The 25,636-nt window shown below is 42.1% G+C and overlaps 1 protein-coding gene across 2 annotated transcripts in view; it reads right to left on the bottom strand.

Annotated features, from left to right (window-relative positions):
* The window catches only part of arhgef39 (Rho guanine nucleotide exchange factor (GEF) 39), a gene marked incomplete at its 5' end in the record, with an annotated part of 57,902 nt that extends 32,676 nt beyond the window's left edge, over nt 1–25,226 (bottom strand). For both annotated transcript variants that reach the window (XM_079183416.1, XM_079183417.1), the window contains 4 exons: nt 11,416–11,534; nt 14,910–15,030; nt 23,013–23,107; nt 25,077–25,226. In XM_079183416.1, the coding sequence (XP_079039542.1) occupies nt 11,416–11,534; nt 14,910–15,030; nt 23,013–23,107; nt 25,077–25,226 (485 nt within the window). The remainder of the gene's footprint in view (nt 1–11,415; nt 11,535–14,909; nt 15,031–23,012; nt 23,108–25,076) is intronic.
* Nucleotides 25,227–25,636: the final 410 nt, after the last annotated feature.

The raw sequence follows: 25,636 nt of genomic DNA, 5'->3' as shown, positions 1-25,636 counted from the left end.
GTCTGTTCTAGCTTGTATAAGCCCAGTCTGCCCTGATTGGTCAGTATTTCGGTTCTTCTACATCTGCTCTGTCAGCGTCACTGCAGTCATTGTGTGACACAAATAATGTTTATTCCACAATTAGCCTCTTCTGAACCAGAAACTTCACAATAGTCTTTGCGTGTTTGAGGATTAGCCTGCTCCGGGGCACTTAAGGTAGGATGACCTTTAAGGTGGACCAGCACTATTCTCCTCGGCAAGTACTCAAATGTTCGTACTTGTACTTGCTCTGAAAAATCTCCTTCGCAATATACGTGGAGACAGCTGTTGTGCACTGGGCCCGTCTTTCACTGCTCCGTTTGTACATGGTGCTTCTTGCCAAAGCTCTGCCGATAGATGACCGACATTGATCCTTGCTCCTCTTGGTTCTAGCTGATTGGCCCCAGCAGGGTAGCGGCCACAGAGATGTACGTGTAGGTTGGTGGTTAGAGAGTCCTTCACCGGTACTATCATGCAAAGCTTGCAAAATGCCTGCACGGGCTCGCCTTGGTTTAAAACCAATATATTCAAATTGGCAAGGTCACATTTTGCTTGCAATATGACAATTGACAATTATCATTCCCTTAATAATAATAATAATAATAATAGGCCTACTAAAAACAAAATAAAATCTAAAATAAAAAAATCAAAGCACAATTTAGAAAACTGTTTATGATGAAATGAAATAACTCGTCGTCCCAATTTCAGTTTCCATCTAAAGTAACAGTTGTGAAACGTGTCAGCTTCCTCAGAAATCTTTATCCTTTTTACTAGGATGATGTGACCTTGCATTGAAGTGAAGTGCATTGACAATTGACATTGATTTCCACTGTCTGTCTGCCTTTGCCCTCTCTATGCAGTCTGGGCTGGTTGTAGAGACATAGTGGTGCCAGTGAGAGGGGCTATTAGTGACACTAGAAGACCTGCTGCTGGGCCATGTGGTGGCATGAGTGGGATGGGACATGTGTTGGAGTGACAACAGTGTAGTGTGACTGTGTGTGTGTATATAGGCTGCGTGTAGAGAACAGAACACAATGGTGGGTCTTCAAGCTGCACCTGGAAACTAGCTTGCTCGACTAAATTGTGAAGACTTCATCAACAAGTAATTCTGTAATGTGATCTATTTACTCAGAACACGGTCAGAACTCTTTTGGTCTTGAAATGTTTGGGTAGATCTAAGGTTTAAGTCTGTTAAGTTCCAGTATCATTCCACAACATTATGAATATTTTCATACAGGTTGCATTATAAATAATATATATAAATATATTAGTGCTGGCCAACGATTACAATTTTTAAACGCGATTAATCACAAGGATTTTTTGCGACTAATCGCATTGTTATGGCAAAGTTCCATTTAATGAATTTAATAGTGTATTGTGCACTTTTATTTTAAAGTACTGCTATATGAACAAAAGTGCAATAACATTTGGTTTGCAAACACTTAAAACAAATCAGGTTCTTTTTAACAGCAGTATTCCCTTTACACAGTAGCAGTTCTATCTCTTCACTATCTGTGCTCAGTGTGTGACTTCATGTGACTCTTTAGCAACGGACTTTCAAAATAAAAAAAATGTGTTAATGTGCGATAAAATAATTGTCGGCATTAATTAATTAATGCATTAACGCGATAATAACGCGTTAACTTGGGACACACACACACACACACACACACACACACACACACACACACACACACACACACACACACACACACACACACACACACACTATTAGGTATACCTTGCTAGTACCGGGTTGGACCCCTTTTGCCTTAATTCTTCGTAGCATAGATTCAACAAGGTGTTGGAAACATTCCTCACAGATTTTGGTCCATCTTGACGTGATAGCATCACACAGTTGCTGCAGATCTGTCGGCTACACATCCATGATGTGAATCTCCCGTTCCACCACATCCCAAAGGTGCTCTGTTGGATTGAGATGTGGTGACTGTGGAGGCCATTGGAGTACAGTGAACTCATCGTCATGTTCATGAAAGCAGTTTGAGATGATTTGAGCTTTGTGACATGCTGCATTATCCTGCTGGAAGTAGCCATCAGAAGATGGGTCCACTGTGTCATAAAGGGATGGACATGGTCTGCAACAATACTCCGGTAGGCCGTGGTGTTTAAACCATGCTCAATTGGTACGAAGTGTGCCAAGAAAATATCCCCCCACCATTACACCACCAGCAGCAGCCTGAACCGTTGATACAAGGCAGGATGGATCCATGCTGTCATGTTGTGTACGACACATTGTGACCCGACCATCTGAATGTCGCAGCTGAAATCGAGACTCATCAGACCAGACAACGTTTTTAATCTTCTATTGTCACATGTTGGTGAGCCTGTGAGCCTGTAGCCTCAGTTTCCTGTTGTTAGCTGACAGGAGTGGCCCCCGGTGTGGTCTTCTGCTGCTGTAGTCCGTCTGCTTCAAGGTTCCACATGTTGTGCGTTCAGAGATGGTATTCTGCAGACCTTGGTTGTAACGAGTGGTTATTTGAGTTACTGTGGCCTTTCTATCATCTCCATCCACTCTGCCCATTCTCCTGACCTCTGACATCAACAAGGCATTTCATCCACACAACTGCCGCTCACTGGATATCTTCTCTTTTTAGGACCATTCTCTGTAAAACCCTAGAGATGGTTGTGCGTGAAAATCCCAGTAGATCAGCAGTTTGAAATACTCAGACCAGCCCGTCTGGCATTAGGTGTGCCTAATAAAGTGGCCAGTGAGTATATACATCTATGGCAACGGCGGTGCATATACAAGCTGCGGTCCATAGCTCCTATGATATTCACTACATTCTTTTGCCTTGATTTCTTTTTCGTGTTCATCACTAATTTGAAAATCGGAAAAGGAAGAGTGGGGGTTAAGTGCAGCAGACTTTTAGATGATCATCGTCCACAGCCAACGTACCAGCCAGACCTGCTGGACCAGACGCCACCAAACTGCCCCAGGAGGAGAGCCCAAATGGAAGCTAAGCTAATCCAGCTAGGACCTGAGGCTTCTCTTCTGCACAGCCTGCTACTGGCTGTCTGATGTTCTGCTGCAGAGAAATAAGATGGATGAATAATACTTCAGTCGAACCCAGAGACGGGAGGTCAGTGACGTCGTGTTGTGGCGTCCCGGATAAAACTGCACTTGACGGGCGAACCAAGCAGAGGTTGGACGAGAGGAGGTGGACTGTCGAGTTTTATATTTTAAGACGTTTTTCTTGTGTTAAAAATGGCTAAAAATGCATTTTATGTTGCATCACTGTGTCGCATAATGACAATGAATGATCCGTGAATTCAGTTGTTCAAATAACTGTCTAGAACTCGTATTGTGAAGAAACAGGAAGTTCGGTTGTTGCAGTCTTTTCGCCAAGTGATATGTGCTATGTGCCACAAGAAGTGGTTGGTCCCACCACGACGCCACAGCTTTCAGAGTCTGCACTGATCACAAACCATTCAACAGAAGATCTCTGCCGGACCCCCCCACCTGACTGGAGTGATGTATGACATCATCATGACATCACGTGCGACAGCTGTTGACAACATCAGCTGTCTATGAACACCAGACCGAAAGCACTCGCAGCATCCTCTGGGAATAGGTCAAAGGTCACCAAGCAGAAATCAGGGGGCGGCCGAAGACAGATCAGGGAGGACGTTCACAACCTATCACCATGGTAACTGAGCCACTCCATCCGCTGAAGAAGGCCATGAGGTTACTTTGAAAGCTTGGCCTGAAACTAAGCTGTGTGCGTGTGGGTGAGCTGCATTACCATGAATTACAGGAGCAGGAGTTCACAGCAGCAGGTTGGCGTGCGGTGGTCTGTGGGTGGAGGAGGAGGAGGGTCTTGCTCTTGTAGTCCATTACTCATTGGAAATGAAATGGAAGCCTAACAAGACCCAATTAAGCCTCCTTCAATTAAGAGACACTTAAAAAGAGAAATAATTTGACTTCTTTTGCTTCTTGTCTTGTCTTGTAATAACAAACACATTACAGGCATTATTAGCAATGGATGCCCTCATTCTTATTAAGGCGTGGAGACGAAAATCTAATTAAAGCAACTGTGTAACAAAAAGCAACGCTCTAATGAGTATCATTGCGGCACACGTGAAATAATGTAAACGGAACTCTCGTTTAGCTGCCCTGTCCCGCTCATTAGCAGCAAGGCAAAGAAAAGATAATGAGAGAATCACGTAATCTGAACCATATTTACGACAGCTCAGATATTCTAATGAAGAATGCAGCTTTGGAAAGCATGTGCTGGAGGAGGGGTGGGCCCGCCTGCCGCTGCAGCAGGAGCTGCTAATTCCTTTACAATATGCAGATGATATGCAGGCTTTTCTCTCACTCTCTCCTGGCAGACATGTCAGGTCATTTGAGCATTTGCACAGACGTCAGTAAAGAAGAGAGACGGAGGAAATCCATCTAATTATTTTGCTTCCCATACATGCATTAAGAATTCAAATTTGTAATTAAGAGACAAGATGTACTGGCAGGCTTCTGCACGGGTTAGTGAACATGGCATGGGCTTCTGGGTAATTACTCTACTTTAATAGCTTAAAAAGGAAAGGAATGCACATCCGTGGTAAAAACAGAGGACTAGAGATAGTCCGCTGTCCAAACTTGAGCAATTAAAATGTAATATGCAGTGATTGTGAAGAGCGTCTTATCTTTCTCTGAAAGGGCGACTAACGAGGATTTACTCAAAGAGAAAGGAACTCTGTGTAAATGTAGACATTAGCAAACACTTCTCAGTCAAACTGCCAGAGTGACTGCAGCTTCTTTTTTACTGTGTGCTGCTGCAAAGAGTCGACTTAAATCCGTGTGAGAGTCAGAGTTTTTAGTTAATATTGGATGGAATTAATTAGGTCTGCCTCACACACCTTAATGACTGCAATCATCAGTCAACAAGCCTCTGACTTGAGGTTCACAGAACAGCCCAGGAATACAGGATGCCAGGTGATAAACCTTTTAAAAAGCAAGTCTTGACTCAAAAAACTCAGGTAACTGGTAAGTGTTACCAAAATAGAGAAGGATGATGGAAAAAGAGGGCAGAGCAGCATGATATTTCGCGGTTGGAAATAGACGGTACTTGTAAAGCGATTTCCAACCTCAGTAGGAGAAATCGCTTTACAATTTACTTCTCATTCACACATTCCCCAACACACCGATGGCAGTGAGCTACCGTTCAAGGTGTCTTGCCTAAAGACACTTTGACATGTGGAAGGAGCGGCTAGAGATCGAACCCCTGCTCCACCCTCTGAGTCACAGCCAACATCTCCCTGCTATTGAAGACACTGGAACTGCCTCCTCTGCTGTTGGGGTGTGGAACGCTACCTCTCACACGTCTTCATCTAGAATGATCACTCGGAAACCACACACATGCGTTTGTAAAGCTACAATTTGTTTGACTTAGCCGAGGTTACCTTTTCCATGAAAAAACTGTGGCTTTTTTAAAATGATGTCTTCTGCCAAACAAATAACAGTAGTGAGTATTGAGTAACTTTTGAAGCAGTCCCTAAAGGAGGATTAACCTCAGTTCCTGGGTCAGTGTCATCCTTCTGACAGAGGTAGTTCTAGAACGCTGTATGGACTCATGTCTCGGTCAATAAAACAAAGAGTGAGCGCGCTATTGAGTTCTCCTTAATAAATCCACTTAATATATCTTTTTGCTCAAATCTGATGCTTTCACATTACAGGTGATAATCAAAGGAGCAAACACTTACAAGGTACAACATGAGACACATGACGTGACAATTAAAGAAATGTGTCAAAAGCTTCAGCTCATAATTAAAAGCGATTTATTTACACTGATTTAGTTACAAATAGGAATGGTTAAAGTTTGGTTATGAGGAGCTCATATTCAGTCATCCAAATCTTGAACTTCTCTTCTCAGCTATGAAGTGTTCAGGGTCAAAAGAATCAACTAATGATTCACAACAAAACCCCGTCTCTCACCATAATCGAGGCACTTTGTTTCATTGCGAGCCTCACTTCAAACTCGGCAGTGAACCACAGGGTCAATTGACACGCAGACAATGCAACGCAAATTATGAACGGAAATACAACTCGGCACTCAGACCGCAGAGAAGAGCGCGAAGTAAGGCTCGGATTTTCAGAATTATTTCAAAAGAAATTAATCAATGCTGTGACCTTGTGTTGGAGAACCTCACTGTGTTCAGCTGCTGGAGATGTTGGAACTACCTGAGCACACAAAGCAGTCAATTTGAAATCCCACCTTGACAATTGAAAGACTAAATCAAGCATGGCCAGTGCAGCTACACACTTCTCAATGCTTAGCAAGTATGACAATGACCCCCAAGACCTTTGGAGCTGTACGGCCTTTACATGGAGCATGCTCAGTCTCTACAGTGGGCCGACCACTGGGCCATTCCCTTGTTATACTTAATGGTGCTCAGCTTAGAGCGAATATATCCCAAGGCCTCCGAGCGCCGCCATCTCCATGAGAGCGTCATCTCTATTATCGACACAAACACGGCCAATACAGGCAGAAAGCGCTGCTATTCACTGCCACAATCAGCTGGAGACCCCATCACTGTCATAATGGTGATCTCAGTGGGGAGGACGCCGACGAGCGCTCCAGCCTGCTCCAGTGAATGCCACTTAATAAAGGCAATGATTTTATTCCTCCCCCAGCAGCAACATAAGTATACACACTCCGGGCCCTGCTCGCCATCCATCATCCTTGAATGGCGATAAGTGACAACAGTTTCCCCCGCTATTCCCAGCCACGGAGCCGGAGCAAGGTAAGGCACCAGCCGAGGATGATTATCTGGCCGTGCCACTTAAAATCATCATACAATTAAGACACATCCCTCGAGTTTTACTGAGAACGACAGACGAATCAATGATGATGATGGGAAGTGTGAAGAGAGAGACAGAGCGAGAGAGGGCTGAGCTGAGAGAATGAGGCCCACTGATTATGTGTCAGACACGGATACAGCGGTGGTCAGCATGCTCATGTGAGAGAACGAGGGTACTCTCATTTCCCCTATTGGTTGCATCAAAAGTAAACAGGCCTCCCACTCTTGTCCAAAATATTTCAAAGACATTTTCAATGACCCAGAGAGGGTGAGTAATATATCAAATGTACTCACTGCTCATGAACATCGATGGGTTAAATCAAACAGTGATGTTACTTTAGAGACAATATATTACTTTTGTCAGCATCGTGCATTTCAATTTCATGTGCAATATTATTTTCATTATTCTATGTGCAATATAACTTTCTACTACTTTTTCAATATCATTGACAGTATCTATCTCAATATCATGCTCAATATTATCTTCTTTTTTTAGTCTCTAATAAGCACTGATGTTAGTATTATTTATTATACACTTTGTATTTTTACTCTTGTAACTCGTTGTGTTTTACTTTTTCTATTTCAGTTGAATTTCTTTCCCTTCCTCTTATTGCTATTGTGTTCTACTTTGCAATGGTGTCAGTATTATTTCTTTTACACTTAATAATTGTTATTCTATTGGTTATATATGTTCATATTTTATTCTATTGTTATTTGCTATTCTTCTGTTGTAATCTTTAATGACACTGGCATCAGACTTTCCTTCGGGATCAATAAAGTTCCATCTTATTTTATATAAACATATACTGTATATGTCTATATGTATATACATACATATACTGTATATACAACCGTTTGTTCGGGCAAAGCTTAAAAATATTGTGATATTATTCATAAGCTATATTGACAGGAAGACTGTGCTGCCCACCAGCTGCTAATGGCTAATGTTACCTAGGTTTCCTCTTGCGAATATTCACAATTTAGCATTAGAGGGAAAATTGGGTGCGACAACTGGAAGCGTTGATAGTGAGTTTACTGTGTTCTTACGGATTTTAGACACCGTTACTCTGGAGTCCTGCCCGTGTACTTATGGTATCAGAGGTGCTGTAGAAAAACAAGTACTATCACGTTTTCAGAAATGTAACATTAACTTGGTCTTAAAGTATCAGTTCTTGTGACATCACTACCTTACATGATGAATTGTATCGGGCTAGGAAAGGTTGAATTGGTGCGTCCCAATCATTTTACAAAGCTTGGAATACTGCATTTCGGAGTTCCCCGTTATCCGTGAAGCGTAGGTACAGTGAGGCACTAAAGGGAGGCGGTCCTTTGTTATAGAGGAGAAAGTAAACATACATGAGATATACAGCAAAGTGTCTCAGATGTTAAGGTGAAGGGTCAGTTCATCTCAGAGACAACTTCTTTCTACCCCGATGGATCGACGGAACATTTAGGGTGCTCAGCTGTACATCTGGAGGGATGAAAACATGAGAGGGGCCTAATTAAGATAGAAACCAAGCAGCTTGATAAACCACTGTCAGATATCTGCCGCATTGGAAAGCACGTTTCAGCCCATTTCTCTCCATTCCGCTAATTAACAAGCAAGATCAAGACCGCATGAAATTACAGCCAACAAAAACTCATGCTTAACAAAAGAGACTTTGACAGTTTCTGGACAGTCTGAGTACTTAAATGGGAGCTACATCAAATAATAATAATTACATCTGTCACAGAGACTATACATTGTCCAGTGCAGCTGGTGACTTGTGAGAAGAAAACAACGAAACAGCAAAAACAGGAGTCAAGTGTGAAATCTGTGACCCATCTCCAGCAGTCCTCTTGATGGTGGAACAGCACCACCATAGAACCTCCACAAACACTCGCTTTGTGACAAATGCTGGAAACATGTGTGAGCCCAGTTGTTCCTCTGAGGTTTTATGAGCTTTATAGAAATAACAGTGATGAGTTGTATTGATGTGTCATATCCTCTGAGGCACGATATAATTCGTCCCTACTGGCTTCCTTCCCACATTTTTCATAATGCTGCAACTGGAAAGGGTTTACAGTCTTCTGATCTCTTCCTGTTTGCATTAACGGCACTGTTACTGATTTACTTGCTGGTTTCTCCAATGTGACCTCCCCAACCTTGAAGTCATATCAACCTAAACCAATAACTTAGAAACTTATAACTCGTATAGAAAAACAAATGTAGTTGAACCTCCAGTCAAGCGCCTGAAGTTTGCAGATGACACCACCCTCATTGGACTCATCTCTGGTGGGGATGAGTCCATCTACAGGTGGGAGATTGACCATCTGGTGACCTGGTGGGGTCAGAACAACCTAGAGCTCAACGCTCTAAAGACAGTGAAGATGGTTGTGGACTTCCGGAAGAATGCAGCCATACCTGTGAGACTCCCCCGTCGATGCTGTGGAGCAGGGATTCCCAAAGTGTGGTGCACTTACCCCTGGGGGTGCGCGAGAGGAAAAATGTAATGGTGGTCTAATATTGTAATAATTCATATTAAATATCATTTAAAAAAATGTAAGTGGGATTTTTCACAAAATAAAAACATGAATTATAAAGATTCCCTTAGTAAGATTTAAATTTAAAATTAAAAACGCACAATTTAATACATAAATGCACTTCAGCTCCTGCCGCCAGACTGTCTTTTACGTACCCACTAGCTAGCCTAGCTTGTGTAGCTAACGTCAGCTAACAGCTAACTTCATTCATTCAGCAACATTCATGCAAATATGCTAAACTGGCTGAAATCGGGGAAACTGTCAGGTGGGACATCTGAAGCTATCAGTCATAAAAGAGGAGCGGGACAGAGAGAGAGGGAGGAATCGGAGGCGAGAGAAACGGAGAGGTGCGTTGGGGAGAGACGGAGGAGACCGAAAAGGAGGAAGGGATAGCACAGACAAATCGGGAGCACATCGGCCCATCGCGGAGTCAAGGTGAAAAAAGAGGAAACAAGAGTGAGCATCAGACTGGGGAAAAAAAGAGGAAACATGATGAAGATGATCTGGTCTGGCTTCACTTGGCTTGGCAATGATTGCCCAAAGCCACAGTGCGTGGTGTGCAGTGAGGTTCTGGCTAACAGCGGTCTGAAGCCCTCTTATTTACGTCGCACCAGAACACCAAGCATGCCAGTGCAAGTCGAAAGCCCCTTACACTTTTATATCGAAATTGGAGGAGTTACAAAACAGCCAAAAACAACTGCAGTCTCATTCATGTGTTGGGTCTACAAAAAACGCACTACGGGCTTCATATCTGCTCAGTTACAGAAGAAAGGGGCTACCTCACACAATCGCTGAAGGTGTGTGCTGGCTAGCTTCCAATGTAGCCGCTATGTTTGGTTAATTGTAAATTAAATGTGATGCAATCTGCCTCTGAGCCTGTGCCAGTCCTCGCCATCCTTATTTCTCTTTAAAGTGACGTCTTGTGTAGCTGAACTGTATTGAAACTTTGTTGCAGTGTTTCAGGGCGTTTTCACACCTGTAGTTCGTTTGCTTTGTTCCGATTCAGGGATTAATATGATACAATGTTGCAGTTGCCCCTTTGTTCGGTTTGTGTTCACACTGCAACATTTAACAGCGGACTAAATCTGGTAAACAAACGCCACCCGCGAGCAAACTGTTCTCTCATTGGTCTGATTTTTATGCGCTATAAATAGGCTCTGCTGCTTTTTTTGTTTTTAAGGTGTGGGGGATTGGGGGTGCGTGAAACCGGTCGGGATGTACAAGGGGGTGCGTGGCCTAAAAAGTTTGGGAACCGCTGCTGTGGAATCCTTCCATTTCCTGGGCTCCATGATAACCCAGGACCTCAAGTGGGAGCTGAACATCAGCTCCATCACCAAGAAGGCTCAGCAGAGGATGTACTTCCTGAGGCAGCTGAAGAAATTCAACCTGCCAAAGACAATGATGGTGCACTTCTACACAGCCATCATTGAGTCCATCCTCTGCTCCTCCATCACCGTCTGGAGCGTACCATTTGCTCTGCTGAGAGGGTGATTGGCTGCAATCTGCCGTCCCTGCAGGACTTGTTCACTTCAAGGTCCCTAAAGCGAGAAAGAAAGATTGTAGCCGACCCCTCTCAGCCTGGACATAAACTCTTCGAGCCCCTTCCATCTAGCAGGAGGCTGAGGTCCATCAGGACCAAGACCTCACGCCACATCAACAGTTTTTTCCTGTCTTCAGTTGGGCTCATTAACAAAGCCCGGGACCCCCACTGACTCCGTCATCCCCAGGACAATTTCCTACCGGTCACTGCCCTGCACATCCCCTCTAGCTTGCTTACTTAAATACACTTGACAATTTTACATTTTTTGTACACTTACTGTACATCTCACTTGTTTATAGTCCTATTATCTGTTCGTTTGTGCACTTTATTTTATATTTCACTTTATACTTTACTTTAAATTTTAATATGTTTCTACTTTTTGCACTGTGTTGATTGTTTGTCATGCACCACCCGTCATGTCAAATTCCTGTGCAACATACCTTGGCAATAAATGGTTCTGATTCTGATTCTGATGTAACCTCTGGCCTTTTCATTTAAACAGAAAACTGGAATCTTACTGATCGATCCGCTGAACGGGAAGTTGGAGTAAATCCTCCAGCTTATGGTTGTGGAACTCTGGTCGGGCTTCCTGTAGCTTCTTAAAGCGTCTGAAGGGCTTGTTTTTCTTTAGCTGGATCTAAGACAAAGACAAATCGTTGTGAAGTTATTCTCAGGTCCATAAAACCACATTTACAAGATGCAGCTTTGTGCTTGGCAAAGTGACATTTTCTGAGGTGCAGTTCGGTTGTTCTTGAAATCCCATCCAAACACAGCTTTAGTTAGCATTTTCCCCTTTTCAATTCAATATATTTTGTACAGCCCAATGCTTGGTATGCTTTTGACTACAACAGACCAATAGAAAGTGTCCTGTCCACACTACACATCACCACTACACCTTGTTTTATGACACTCTCTGACTAGCAACTAATCAACTAGAACATAACATGCTAATGAACTGAGTACATGTGTCTCGTGCTCAGGAGCTCATTCACTGTGAGCTATCCATTATGTGCTTTCTGCATGCAGCTTGTCAACCAGTGGTGGACATGTCCCAAGCTACGACCCCTGAATCTCCTGTCACTTTCTCGATGCACACTGTACCTGACAAGACCCCAAATCATTTGTTGTCATTCAATATGCTGGATTTGCCAGCATATTAAGGTGGGGGGGAAGGGGAGAGATGTAGATGTTATTAAATATGCATTTGCACATCATGTCGGCGTGAGTATATGTCAGCATTCAGATGTCAAAAAGACTTATCTCGTCATTCCCATAAATCATCAAAATAAACATCTGCTGCTGTGTTTAAACAGACCCGAGGAGAGCTCTACCCGGTTTCATGGCTTTAAAAACATCAGTGTATGCCACTTGACTTTAGATGCCAGCTGTGTGTTGCTCACATACAGCTGTTTAGCTGGTCATTATGCCTGTGGCAGCTAGAGTTGGACATGGTTAGCAGACAGGTGGCAGTAAGTAGAATGATGGAGACAATGTGAGAGGAATCACTTATCAGGTTGAAGCTGTGTAGTAGTGACAGAGTGGGGTGGGGTGTAAATCAGACACTTGAGAGAGCTGACGGTTTACATTTAGAGTTGAAGGTTGCCAACTGTGAGTAGAAACTCAAATGTTACGGCGCTGCATTTTGTACATTGGCAACCCCGAAAGACAGCACGTGATACAGTCACCATGATATCTCTGAGTATTGAACCACACAGCTACTGGACATGTAGACTCATGCTCTTACAAAGGTATTGCTGCACTTGAACATGCAATATCAGATACCGGTGAGTTGAAAACAAGAACAGTTCACCAGCTCATAATTCCCTCTAATATCTATTTTATATTGCTGTGAACAAATCTCCTACAAACAAGTGAATTTCAAGTTTTGCCAAAACAAAATTATAAATAATGTGTAAGGACCTATGGTCCAGGGTAATTGGAGGCGTGTACATTCCAGCCAGAGGGCTCCACCCACTCCTTCAGGAGAGCACTGGGATCAGGTGTGGGAGGAGACACACCTGAAGCTGATCTCCTCATCAGGGAGATGAATAAAGGTGAAGCAGGACAGCTGATCAAGGGAGAACATGTGGAGAGCATGCTGAGGGAGGAGTAGGGTCGCTCCTCCCTAACATCTCCAGGGGGGAGAGAATTAAGTTAGCTAGCGGCCCGGCTGAAATACTTTAGTTTGTGTAGTTTTGTGATGGAGCTCTGGACTGAGCTAGATTTTCTGTTTTGTGTTAGTAAAGTGTGTTTAATTAAAGATCGTGAAACCTGCAGAATTGTCTTTATTCTTGTTCTATAATTTCATAAATATAACAAACTATAGTTTTTGTATATATATTATAACTATGTATAAAACTTTATAAGCTGTGACATCGAATAGCTTTTGCGGCTCCAGACACATTTTATTTGGTGAAAAATAGGGCAAAATGGCTCTTTGGATAGTAAAGGTTGCCGACCCCTGGACTAGTTCGTACATGTGCAGACTAACCAAGATGAGTTTGGTTTAGTTTTATTTAGTTTCTGTCTAGTTTGAATAAAGTGTGTCTTACGATGAGGCAACAAGGCCATTAACCCTGTCTAAATTCTGTGGAAAAGAGAAAGTTAAGTTGAAAAGGTTCGGTTTACAAATATTTTAGTTTCGTGACTATTTTGTTTAGTCATCAGCCGTAGCGAAATAGCAGCTTGACCGCAATGCATCCTGGTATAAATAGCTACAGCCGGCACGGCTCCATAGCAGGAGAGATCGTCTTTCTTGGTCAATAGATCACACATTGGGAATTAATTTCTTCTTTGGACTACATTTACCATGAGCACTGATTGGACATCTACATAAAAGGGGTTGGATTTTCCCTTTAAGATGGACCTATTCTCATTTTAGTGACAAACTGCTCCTCCGACTTCAGCTCAGTTATTAATATTTCTTTAACTGATAGAATTAAATCGGTCAAAATTCTTATTGTCAGTTAACGTTTATTAACACCACTACTTTAATGACAAGGTCGGCAATTTGATCCCCGGCTCCTCCTGTCTATATGTCCAAGAGTCCCTGAGCGAGACACTGAATCCCAAGTTGCTCTCCAGGCACTTCAGCCCACTGCTCCTCAATGCTTAGGATGGGTTAAATGCAGAGGCTGTGTTTCACTAAGTTGTGCTGTGTACATTCCGATGTAAGAGACACAAATTTCAATGCAATAAACTGTGCTCCACTGTTACACTACGTGAGACCAAACTCTTCATGGGTGTAAAACAAAAACCAGAAGTATTGTTAGTTTATAATTGCATGAAAAGATCATATCATCGCAGTACAATTCCAGTGAAAGTCCATTAAAAATAAAACTGAATTATTACGCAGCCCTATATTTGCATATGACATTGCATGATGGTCACAAATATTGCTTCCATATTTTCAGAATGCATCTTCAGTACATCTATGTAATCTGATTGGGAAACATAATCAGGCTAATGTGGGTCAAAGGTTACTCTCATTGGAAGACTGATCACCAGTTAGCTGAGTAAACCAGCACACCTGTCACCACAACACGCGTCCCTGTTCACTCAATTATAATGGATGTCAATCTGCAGGAGGATCAATGCAATTAGTCAATGTTTTGCAGAAACCTCCTCCTTAATTAAGACATTATTTTTGCCGCTGTGGTGCAAAGCTAGCAACAGGACATTGCTGCTGGTCGCTCCAATAAACGCCTCTGTACCGCTGCACCGGCATCATTGTCACTGTTCAGATAAGTCGACAGTATCAGGATGGGATTCATGTGAGGGTGTCATTTTACAATATTTAAAGAAAATACAATATTTATAGTCCAACAATTTGGGGGACAGGCTAATTTGATTTCTTCTGATATTGAGATGAAAAACATTGACGTCAATCTCATGTCTGTGTATTAAGTATGGCTTAATCACATCATGTAATAACACCTTGTGAAGGGCTCATTGGTGCTACGAGAGTTTGATGCAGAGGTGTGATAACCACGTGGAAATACTGTGTTCCTACCCCGAGCACTCTGCTGCTATTGTAGATGTTGTCCATATAGGTGTTGTAGTGGTGCAGATGTGGACACATCTGGTCAAAGCCTCGGCCGAAGTAGCCATTCTCCAGATGGACCAGCAGAGATCTGCAAAAACAGCACCACATTAGATATAGTCAATTACAAAAATACTTTTTAATAAAAAATTGCTATTTGAAAGAGTGCAAATCTGGAGATGGCCATGCAAATGGTCTTATGTTAACAAGCTGTCGGAGATGAAAGGTTTTAGCCGGCTGAAATGGCATCTGGAAACTCAGCATGTAGTTCATCAAGGAGGCCATAGTCCTGAAGTTTAATTTACCAAAAATAACTCAATTGTAATTAGGGCTGCAACTCTAATTTATATTATTGATTAATCTGCCAATTATTTTCTAGATAAATCATTAATAGTTTGGTCTATAAAAAGCTTCCTTTTAAACGTTGCTGTGATGTCTTAGGATGAAAATGTCTGCAAAAAAACTGCCATTAAATTATCAATATACTTTCCTCTTTCAGGAGGTTAAATCTTTCACCAATCAAGTTTGGATCATCATTACCAAATATTCATTCATTTTCAGAAAGTTAACCCTTTAAATGACGGTTAATTTACATAATGCCACTTCTTTTTTTATGAGGAAGATTAAAACAATATTTCCTGTATATTTGATGCTACGGATTTTATTTCATTTTTTCACAGTCTGAGATATGTTTGTGTTTAGCAACAACATAGATTTTTTATGTTTTGTTTTTTGTTCAGGAAACCAGGAAAATAGCTCAACGTGGTGGAAAATAAAAGTAAAAAGTATCATCTTGAAGCAATAGAATACAGGATGTTGTACTGTAATGGCCCTGTGATCCAACATCAATGAAATGTATGCCATTGGCATTAACACAGCCAAAATGATTGGAAAATTAAAAAAGCCAAAATGTCTCTAGTGAGGCGCAAGGGACAAATGTCTTGTTTTGTCAGTACAAAACCAGAGCTATTCGGTTTAATATGATAAACAGAGAAAAGAAGGAAATCTCCATATTTGAGAGGCTGCCAATTTTAAATGAAAAATAGCTTCAACTATAAATTGTCAAATAGATTAGTCAGTTATTATCAAATACACCACACATGTGTATGACACACTGACCTCGCCACTATAAGTCGCTGTCGACCATTTTTAGAGCATGCAAACAAGCAGGCACTCATTACCAATTCACAACAACATCCTTAACTCCTACACAGGACATTGCAGAAGGAACTACTTCAATATGTGCGGCATATTTGTTGTGCATGACAGATCTCTGACACATTCATTTCAAAGTGCCCCCCCAGTGAGCTTTTAGCCTCCAGTCAAACCACATTGGACTTTGAGTTAGCGCGCATTACTGCCTGACACTGCACCGCTGCTCTGCATCAGTGGAGAGAAGGAGCTCAAATAAGGCGCCATCACATCTGAGGCATCATTTCTCGGCAAAGACACACGTTTAGAGGGAAGTGCGGAGGCTGAGCAAAGTTCAGAGGATCGCTTCCCCGTTAATGGGGGGGTTTAAGTGGGGCGAGGTGCTGTGGCGTCATCTGAAGGCCTCTCCCCGTGGGTGACATATTTACCGGGACCAAGACGGTGGGTCTACCTTCAGGGCAACCAGGGCCACTTTGTAGTGCGAACACACCAGCCCAACTCGGGGAGGAAAACAACTGGATCAAGGCAGAGGCAAAGAGTCGTTCAGCCTGTCAGGCACATTACAGTAACACGGACGCAATTGGTTGGGGGTGTTGACACTTGTGAAGGAGCTTGTTATCCAAACTTAGAGGAAGTACCCCACACACACACACACACACACACACACACTCCTACGCTCTAATGATGTTCCCAGAGACTTCTGTTCGTATATGCTGCAAGAAGGAGCAGTTCGCCGTTGAAGTTGATTTAAATAGATTTTAATGAAGTTGTGCGCCAAGGTAGCCTCTGTTCATAATCAGGAGACGCAGGAGCAGCCGAGAGAGTTCTAACGAGGGCAAAGGGCGGGAAAAACTGTGTTTCCGTTTCTTTTTTCTCCCCCCTTCTCACTGCCAGAGGCTATTATGATAAATATGAAATTACATTTTTATACTTTCTTTTTTTTCTCCACAGCAATTAAATTGTCTGGCCATCAGCAGCAAGACGGAGATAACATTAGCATTCTGTGCGTTTCACGTTAATCCACATTAATTCCGAGCAGTGGCGACATCTGGGGCGGATACAACCTCGACCAAACAATTCGGGCCAAGGCGCCTTCATTTGAGGGAGGGGTGGGGGGGTCTTCAACAGAGGAATACTAATTGTTCGGACAGTGTGAGCATCCGCGAAACATAAATGACTGCTTAATGAAATAAATAAACAGAACCGCGAATCCCTGATGAGACAACAAAGCTATAACGTAGCATTTCGTCGCTCTACGTGAACTGTTGACTCATGCTGTGATGACTCGCGTCTCTGGTGTACCTCTCACACTACATCTACTCACACACACACACACACACACACACACACACACACACACACACACACACACACACACACACACACACACACACACACACACACACACACACACACACACACACACACACAGTTCCTGTTTGTCATGTTAGCAGCTGAGGGATAATTGGGTTGCTCCTCCTGCTGCCTGCTCGCTGTTCTCCATAAACAGTCAGAAGCAGAATGACTGGCATGGCGCATCAATATATTCACATCTCCTTTTTCTTATGTAACTCCACAAAGCTTAATGACGGCAGAATTGGTTGCTACAGCTATATTCCCGCTGTACTCTGGAGTTAAGTAAATAACGATGGATATACCTCCGCTCTGCACACACTGACACACTTGTATTTATTATCAGAGAGCCATTAGGCCACGCAGATCTGACGCCGAAGCTTTCTGCCATTCAAGTGCTTTCTTGCTGCATTGTGAGGATCAACAAATCATCTAAGGAATCAGTGCCCAGCTGCAAAACAATCTTCTTGTGAATATATTTCTCTTAGTGTTTCTCTGAGGATGCAGATTCACTAGCAAGGCTGGGATTCTTCAGATCTACACAACATCCAGCATCCAACTGGAATCAAACGTGAGCTTTTGCTTTCTATATGTGTGCCGTTTCATATTGACTCCTTTCTATATCATAGTGTTTTGATTTGTTTTACAACAGCGAGCATCTGATTAGCTGACAATTAGCAGAACAGTATATGTGACTTTATAAACACATTTCTATTGGATTTCGATTGGAATGGATCATAGAAGATTTTTTCCCTTAACTGTAGTTCACCGGAGGATGTCATTCTATGTGCAAGTCCAGGAATGTTGACATGGTGTAGGATTTAGTGACATCTAGCGGTGAGGTTGCAGATTGCAATCAACTGAATACCCCTCGCTCCAGGTGGCAACCTCCTGTTCTGCTGAGTGAAGCCAATGAGGAAGTGTCTTAAAGCTGCATTCTCTCTAATGTCCACCAGGGGGCGACTCCTCTGGTTGTATAGGAGTCTATGAGAAAATGACTACTTCTCTCTTGATTTATTACCTCAGTAAACATTGTAAACATGAGTTTATGGTCTCAATCTCTAGTTTCAAGTCTTCTTCAATACAGCATGATGTTCATTTAGTAAATGATGGTCCATTTAGAGTCAAACAGACCATAGGCGGGGCTACACTGATTGACAGGTACTGCTACAAGAGCTGTATACGGAATCTTTACGTCACTCCTTCTCATTACAAATATGGTAACTTCTGTTCATTGGATGCAAGGAAAACAACATGGCGACGGCGAACTCATAACGGCAGTCCATGAACTAATGGGTGACGTCACGATGACTACGTCCACTTCTTCTATACAGTCTATGCTCCTCCCTTTCCAAGACTGCGCTAACATGAGCCATATAATGAGTGTTTCGCCATCTCCATTCACTTCAATGGACCTTTTTTTTTTTTAATAGCAATGGCAGATTGTGGAGCCTCCTAATAGTTCCCCGAACTGGGCAGCAAATACTAGCAGTGCCATAGAGATAATGCCAAATAGACCGTTTGTGATGCACTTTTAAAAGGTAGAATGAATGAGATTAGGAAGCTGGTTAGCAACTCATAACTTAAACCACACAAGTTGCACCAAAGCCAACATGTCTGACTATTGAATGCACATGGTCCGAACTGATATCAACTACAGTGTTTCCCCTAGGTTTACAGCTTTGGGGGGGCGGACACCGACACAAACACTTAAAGGAATCATGGTGTTCATGGGTTTCTTTTGATGACAGCTGTCAATATAACAACTGAACAATTATTTGAACTGTACAGTGATCTAAACATCGGAACATTTGTTTTTATGACAATCATCCACAAAGTGTGCAGCTTTTGTCACTGCAGTGTATGTTTCTGGGCTTCTGGAAGAACATTTCCAGAGCCTCTTGATGTGGGAAGTCAGAAACGTCTGGCCCATTCATCGAGCTCTGCATGCAGGTTGCAAGATGGTCTCCTTGCAGCCCGTTTTTCATGTGGTTGACGAAACATATTTTCCGACGCTTGCTCTGTCTGCTGGTGGGTGTGTGCTCACCTCTGTGTGCGTGCACGTGTCTGTGTGTGTGTGCGTGTGCACATTTGGACGGAACTCCGCGCCCCCCCTAATATAATGGTAGGGGAAACACTGTCAACCCTTCCAGAAAGTGAACATGGAGGCCAAAGTAGTATAAAGTAACTGAGCATTAGTGGGATTAGTAACTGTGTAATGTAGCTAATGAATCTTAAATTGTGATCTCTAACGCTACTCAAGTCAATTACTACTACAAGGGGCGACTGTGGCTCGTGTAGAACGGGTCGTCTTTCAATCAGAAGATCGGTGGTTTGATCCCCGGCTCCGCTAGTCACATGTTGATGTGTCCTTGGGCAAGAAACTTAAACCCAAATTGATCCTGTGTGTGAATGTTAGATTTTAAAAATTACCCAACTGAAAATCCCAGCCCAGTGTTGCCAACTCTTTTCCAATGAAAGTAGCTAGCAGCGCTAGCTCCAAAAGACGCTAAATCTAGACGTAAATGACAAATATGGCTACTGTTGGTACTCATATTTGTTGAGCTAGCAGCTTGTGGAAGACCCCGGTGATGTGCAATGAGTGCACGGGCAGAGTGCGCACAACTAGGCAAGCTAACAGGTAGGTAAACAGGCAGTTAGCCCATCCAATCATTTCAATCTTATAATAGTCCCAACATGTTTTTTGAATCCTTTTTTTTTAAGAGCATTTGAATTATTGATTGCTGATGGGATGTAATGAGAATCTCATCAAATATAAAAAATATGTTTCCACCAAGAAGACTACCGTAGCTTTAAGTAATGTGGCAAGCTGCAAACCTAGCTCTAAACACTCCTGTGTGATATATCTTGTTTAGTGGGTTCAGGGCTGGGTACCAGTGACAGTATTCATATTCACGAAAAGATGCCAAAGATCACAAATGTTAAATGTTGTCTAAACACAAGCAGGCTTACACGAACCTGGCCTGAATAAAAAAGGCTAAAATTGGCAACTATTTAATCAAAAAATGTGTGACCACTGTGAACCTGACCAGATATTTGATACTGTTATGGACACAACTGGGCCACTACTAGAAGAATGTGTTTTGGTAGGTTTGATACCCATGCAGTGCACTTGCTGATAGACGCAGCAGCAAGCCCTTTACAACATGCCCCTTGGTTATAGCTTGCCTGTTTAATGCTTTCAGACTTACAGTATGTAGTACTTGATGTTTCATGTGTGTCAGATGAAGGAGAAAGTCACCCACACATCCATCAATGACAGCGAATCATCCTCACTGTTATTATCAGTTTGCCTTGGCACTGTCACACACATATTCACTGTATACCAAATGTCAGAGTGAAAAAAAGCAAAAAGAATATGGGGAAATCTATAATCAATCACGGAGCAGTGGTGGATCAGTCTAGCACTAACACACCGTCTCTCCAAGGACCATTTCTTAAACGGAGTGCTTTCCATTATGTTTCAACCATTGATTCAATAAGGGGCTCATAATGAAGATGTATGGGAACTGCGGAACCATTTATTCAATACATCAGACTGTGTAATTCATACTTCAATCTTCATTGTAGCACTCTCAACAGTGTGCGGGGGATGAGAGCCTGAGGAGAAGCCACACCACTCATTATTTAGTGAGGAAATGGAACTCCCGATCAAACTACGCACTCCGCACTTTGTCAAGCTGTGCAGGAGGCTTGGGCGGTATCGAGGCATTATGGTATACAACGGTATTTAGAAATACCGAAGGTATCATGAATCAATGATGATCAATACTGTCAGAACAGACATTCCTCTTTCTATCATACAAATACGGAGATGCTGTATCAGGGTTTAAGTTGACCTCCCGTCGGGACAAAGTATCTGGGATGATGTTTTTAGAACTAAAATGTGCGATCGTTTAAATATAAGTTATGGGCCCTGCAAGTGCAGCAAACTCTTCTCATCCTACCAGGTGGGGTCCCTGCAGACCACAGAGGTATACTATTGTTTTCTTTTGTTAGTGAGGGAGGTATACTTTTTGTCATATCTCAAAGGAGATTTATTCCATCAATTGAATTTTTCGTGACTTTGTCAATCAATTTTGGCCCATTAACTTCATATATTTGTTTTATGTTTTGTAATTAGTGCTTTTAAAATAATAATTTTAAATGCCAATGTACTGGGGGTTTCCAGTCAAAAGCACCAAATAGATAAGATGTTCGCTGTGAGTCCTAATTTAAAGAATCACACACCATCGGGACATTTTGAAGGAGACATGCAAAGATGCGGGTAACAAATGTCAGGCTGCTCTCGACCAATTCTCGTAGCTAAACCTACGAAAAAAGATGTCCCGTAATTTGTAGATATCCTACAAAATGTTTAGTATGTTATCTACGTAATCTAGAATGAGGACATATAAAGACCGCTTAATAACACACACACACAGGGCGGGCGGGAGTAGCGGTGGATGGGTTCACCAAACAGCAAGGTTTGTTTGAACGTTGTAACATAACTTGCGTACTTCAGTGAGGGCACTTCTGTGGTTATTTTAACCCAAACTACGATCTTGTCCTAAACCTAACTGAGTAGTTTTGTTGCCTAACCCTAACTGAGTTTCCTGTGAAGACAGACATTTATTTTCAAAAAGATTGTATTCATGTAACGAGCAGATATCAACACGTGTTGGAGTAACTTTTCGTAGGATATCATACAAGCCGTGTGAGGATACGCTGCTATATATACATGTCATACATTTGACATTAATTATATAACGACTATTTTTTGAAGTATTTAGTGTTTGCGTGTGTGACAGTGTGTTTGAAGTATCTTTATACTGTAGCGGTAAACAGCAGTGCAGAGTGTGTACAGATCATTTGTAGGTGAATAAATGCAACAGCCCCTTAAGAGTTGGTAAAAACACTTCAGAGGCTGTTTCTGAATGAGCAACACTCAAATCCAGTGAAGATACTAAATCGTATCTGAGAAAGGATCAATGCTTCAATCTTACCAGCATGAAACAAAAAATATCAGTTTGATATCAACTTTCAAAAATCCATCATGAGCCTTGTTTTTCTACAGGTTACCGTAGCTGAGTCCAGTGCCTTAGCGTGTACACATGTACCAACTTCAAACATCTATCAATTATGTATATAAGCAAACTTTTTGAAGTCTTTCAAGTAGAGCTTGGAGATTTTAGTTTCACAGTGCTGTGACAGCAAGATCAATGTGAGGCCTAGCTATGGTGGTGAGATCAGCTCCCACCATCTCTGACCTCCATTTGGCCACGCTGCCCTCTGAGACCTTCAGCAGCAGCTCAGCTAGGCAACAAGCAGTCAGGACTTTTTATGGTCACAATAATGCCCTTCACTTGTGATATCGCTTGGCGTAATTAAAGATAATATGCATTATTGTATCCACCAACACAATATCATTGACTCCTGTTAATGGTGAAGATAAGGGCTATGCTTTGGTAGAGTTTATCTAGACCGTATTCTTAAGCAAGAGACAAACCACCAATCCTCATCCCAATACCCCGTAGATATTCTGTAAATTATTCAGAGGATACTTACTGGTTTACTGAATGAATGGCTTTAATTGAACTGAAGATGCCTTCTCTAATCTCCTGCTTCAGGGTTCCTTTGGCCTTTAAGATCTCCACAAAGTACTGTGACAAACAAGAGAGCAGAGGGAGACACAACGATGGTATTTCTCAGCATGTGTATTAATAAGCTAGAAGTGAGCTTGTCTCTGATTGGATATGCTTATGATGAAATACTTTATGATAAGGACATGCTTTCACTGATGAGAGAGAGCAAATGTCTCACCAATATACAGCAACTTAGAGGTTAGCAGTCTCTTTCCCTACAGTCCAGACTGACTGTTAACATAGCATGGTACTGTATATCTGCATGGCTCATACAAGGACAAGTATAGAGGGATGTTGTCGCACCGCGACACTCACAATAAAGCGACAGCTGTGCTGGTCTCAAGTCATTTGAAGTGAAAATGGGATTAGCAAATTGAATGTGCATTAGGCCTAAAATGACTCCTAATTGGAGTGAACGGGTGGAGGGTAAGTAATTGCGTAGAAATGAGGCTGCAGTGGTGGGTGAAGAAGTGTGTTCTCTCCGCGGGGAGGAGGAGCACCGTGAATGCTACCTTGAGTCTGTTCATATGTACGCCACAGTACGATGCTTTAAGGAGCAGTGGAACATACTCCACAGTATTGTCTCCATGTTAGAAATGTTGCTTCTGAGAATGTTTGACACGGAGACTGTCTTTTTTCACTGCATATTTTATGTACAGTATTATGGAAACAATATTTGGGTTAATACACCAAATGTATGAGGAAATGTATATTTTCTTCCCTGTATTGGTATGTAGCAAGACAGATCGTTTTGGTTTTGAGATCCATCTGAGATGTTTGCCTCCACCCCAATACAACGGAATTTATTTTTTACAGTGAAAACATCTTATAATGTCTGTCGTGTCAAATAGATCACGATAAGCGAACAATTATTATGAACATTTTTTCTGTCTTAATTTATTATGCAGATTATCATCTAATTGACATTTTTACATTTATTAATATAAAGTAATGAAAGAAACAGCTTTGCTATTTACTGGATTTTATTGACAGTTTCTAACTACAGTACAGCTGTTTCAAACGCGGCTTTAGTAGTCGGGTTGTCGCAAGGCAAAGTATCATGGGAGTAAAGTCAAATAATAGATTCACCGTATTCTACAAAAATGTCCATATATGCAGTTGATCACTGTAACTGTGATCACTTCAAGCTGTTTGCTCTCTATTAGTTTGTGGTGCTCACAGCACTGAAAAACATCTTTACATTTCAATGCAACATCTCTTTCTGAGTCCCTGTTAACAACCCAGAGACTCACTGCTATTCATTTACTTTAAATATTTCTGAACTAGACAGCTGTCCTTCGCTGCCAACATCTCAGCAATAGCTGCTTCTGCAGATTCATTCTCCACAACATACAGTAATGGTCCAACCGTACACACGAGCCCACCCACTATGCTCTGCTACAGCCAATCGGCTTGCTACTGCTATTAAGTATGCTCAAATGTTCTAAAATCAGTGTCAAATGTTGTTAATTGCTATCAGATATAAATGATCCTACCCATTCACAGAAATGCTAAATTGATGAATGTTAGGCAGCATTATTATGACATCATTATATAGACTGACTTTCTCTCAGCACCCCCAACTCTGATTGGTTTCCCATGCCCCTGTGCCTATTTGAATAATACGTAGACAGATCAAATAATGAATCCTAAATCAACGTGATTGTTTACCTTGATAGACAGAGAGGGGCCATGAATGGAACATTGGGATTGAAGAGGACAGGAGAGCTCAGGGAGGGACAGATGAGGAGAAAGGAGAGAGGAGGCCAGGAGAGGGAAGTGTACAGGTGAGGAAAGCAGGAGAGGAGAGAACGACGGGACAAAACAACTAATACAACTTCCAAATACAGGAAGTCTGGTTGGGACCCAACCTGGTATGAAATACTAAAGTTCAAGCATTGGTTGTATTATACTTCAAATGGTATATTTGGAGTTCTCAACTATATTCCTTCATAGTTATGGAGAGTGGTACGTGTCTGGTACATACAGTGGTGACCAGCTCCAGCTGTTGGCAGTAGCGTTGTTCTGTCAGCACCAACTCTCTGGCTGTTTGGCTGCGTTTCCTCTCCCAGCGGTCCCTCTGCTCCTGGATACTGGTGCCCCCGAGGGGCCCGGACGGACCAGGGGAGAAACTCATGGTCCCGGTGAGCAGGAGTACACTACAGAGACACAAGCAAGAAATCAGAGCTGGCCAGGTTCACAGACAGATAAACAGTACATTATGCCATATACAAATGGATGTACTTTCAAGCCGAAACTTACCAACAAAGCAACACAACCAGTCGTGTGATATTTACTGTTATAAAGTTTTCATGCAAATTAGTAGCCTATATCTTTGTCTTTATTGCTATTTGATAAGAGGTTACTGTATGAAATGTACACAGTAAAAGGTTAGATATTAGAAAGCTTTTAATTTGAAGCAGCAGTAGGAAATGTTTAGTGTGCGTCAACAGTACCTTAACACTGCTCAAATAGAGCAGGAAAGCATTCAGTAAACAGTAAGTGTGATATCTAAAAGTCAAACTAAACTCCAAACCACAGAGATTC

This window comes from Pholis gunnellus (genome assembly GCF_910591455.1).
Source record: "Pholis gunnellus genome assembly, chromosome: 22".
In the NCBI taxonomy this organism is placed as follows: domain Eukaryota; kingdom Metazoa; phylum Chordata; class Actinopteri; order Perciformes; family Pholidae; genus Pholis; species Pholis gunnellus.
The sequence above is the reverse complement of the archived record's forward strand: the minus strand, read 5'-3'. Positions and strand labels throughout refer to the sequence as shown.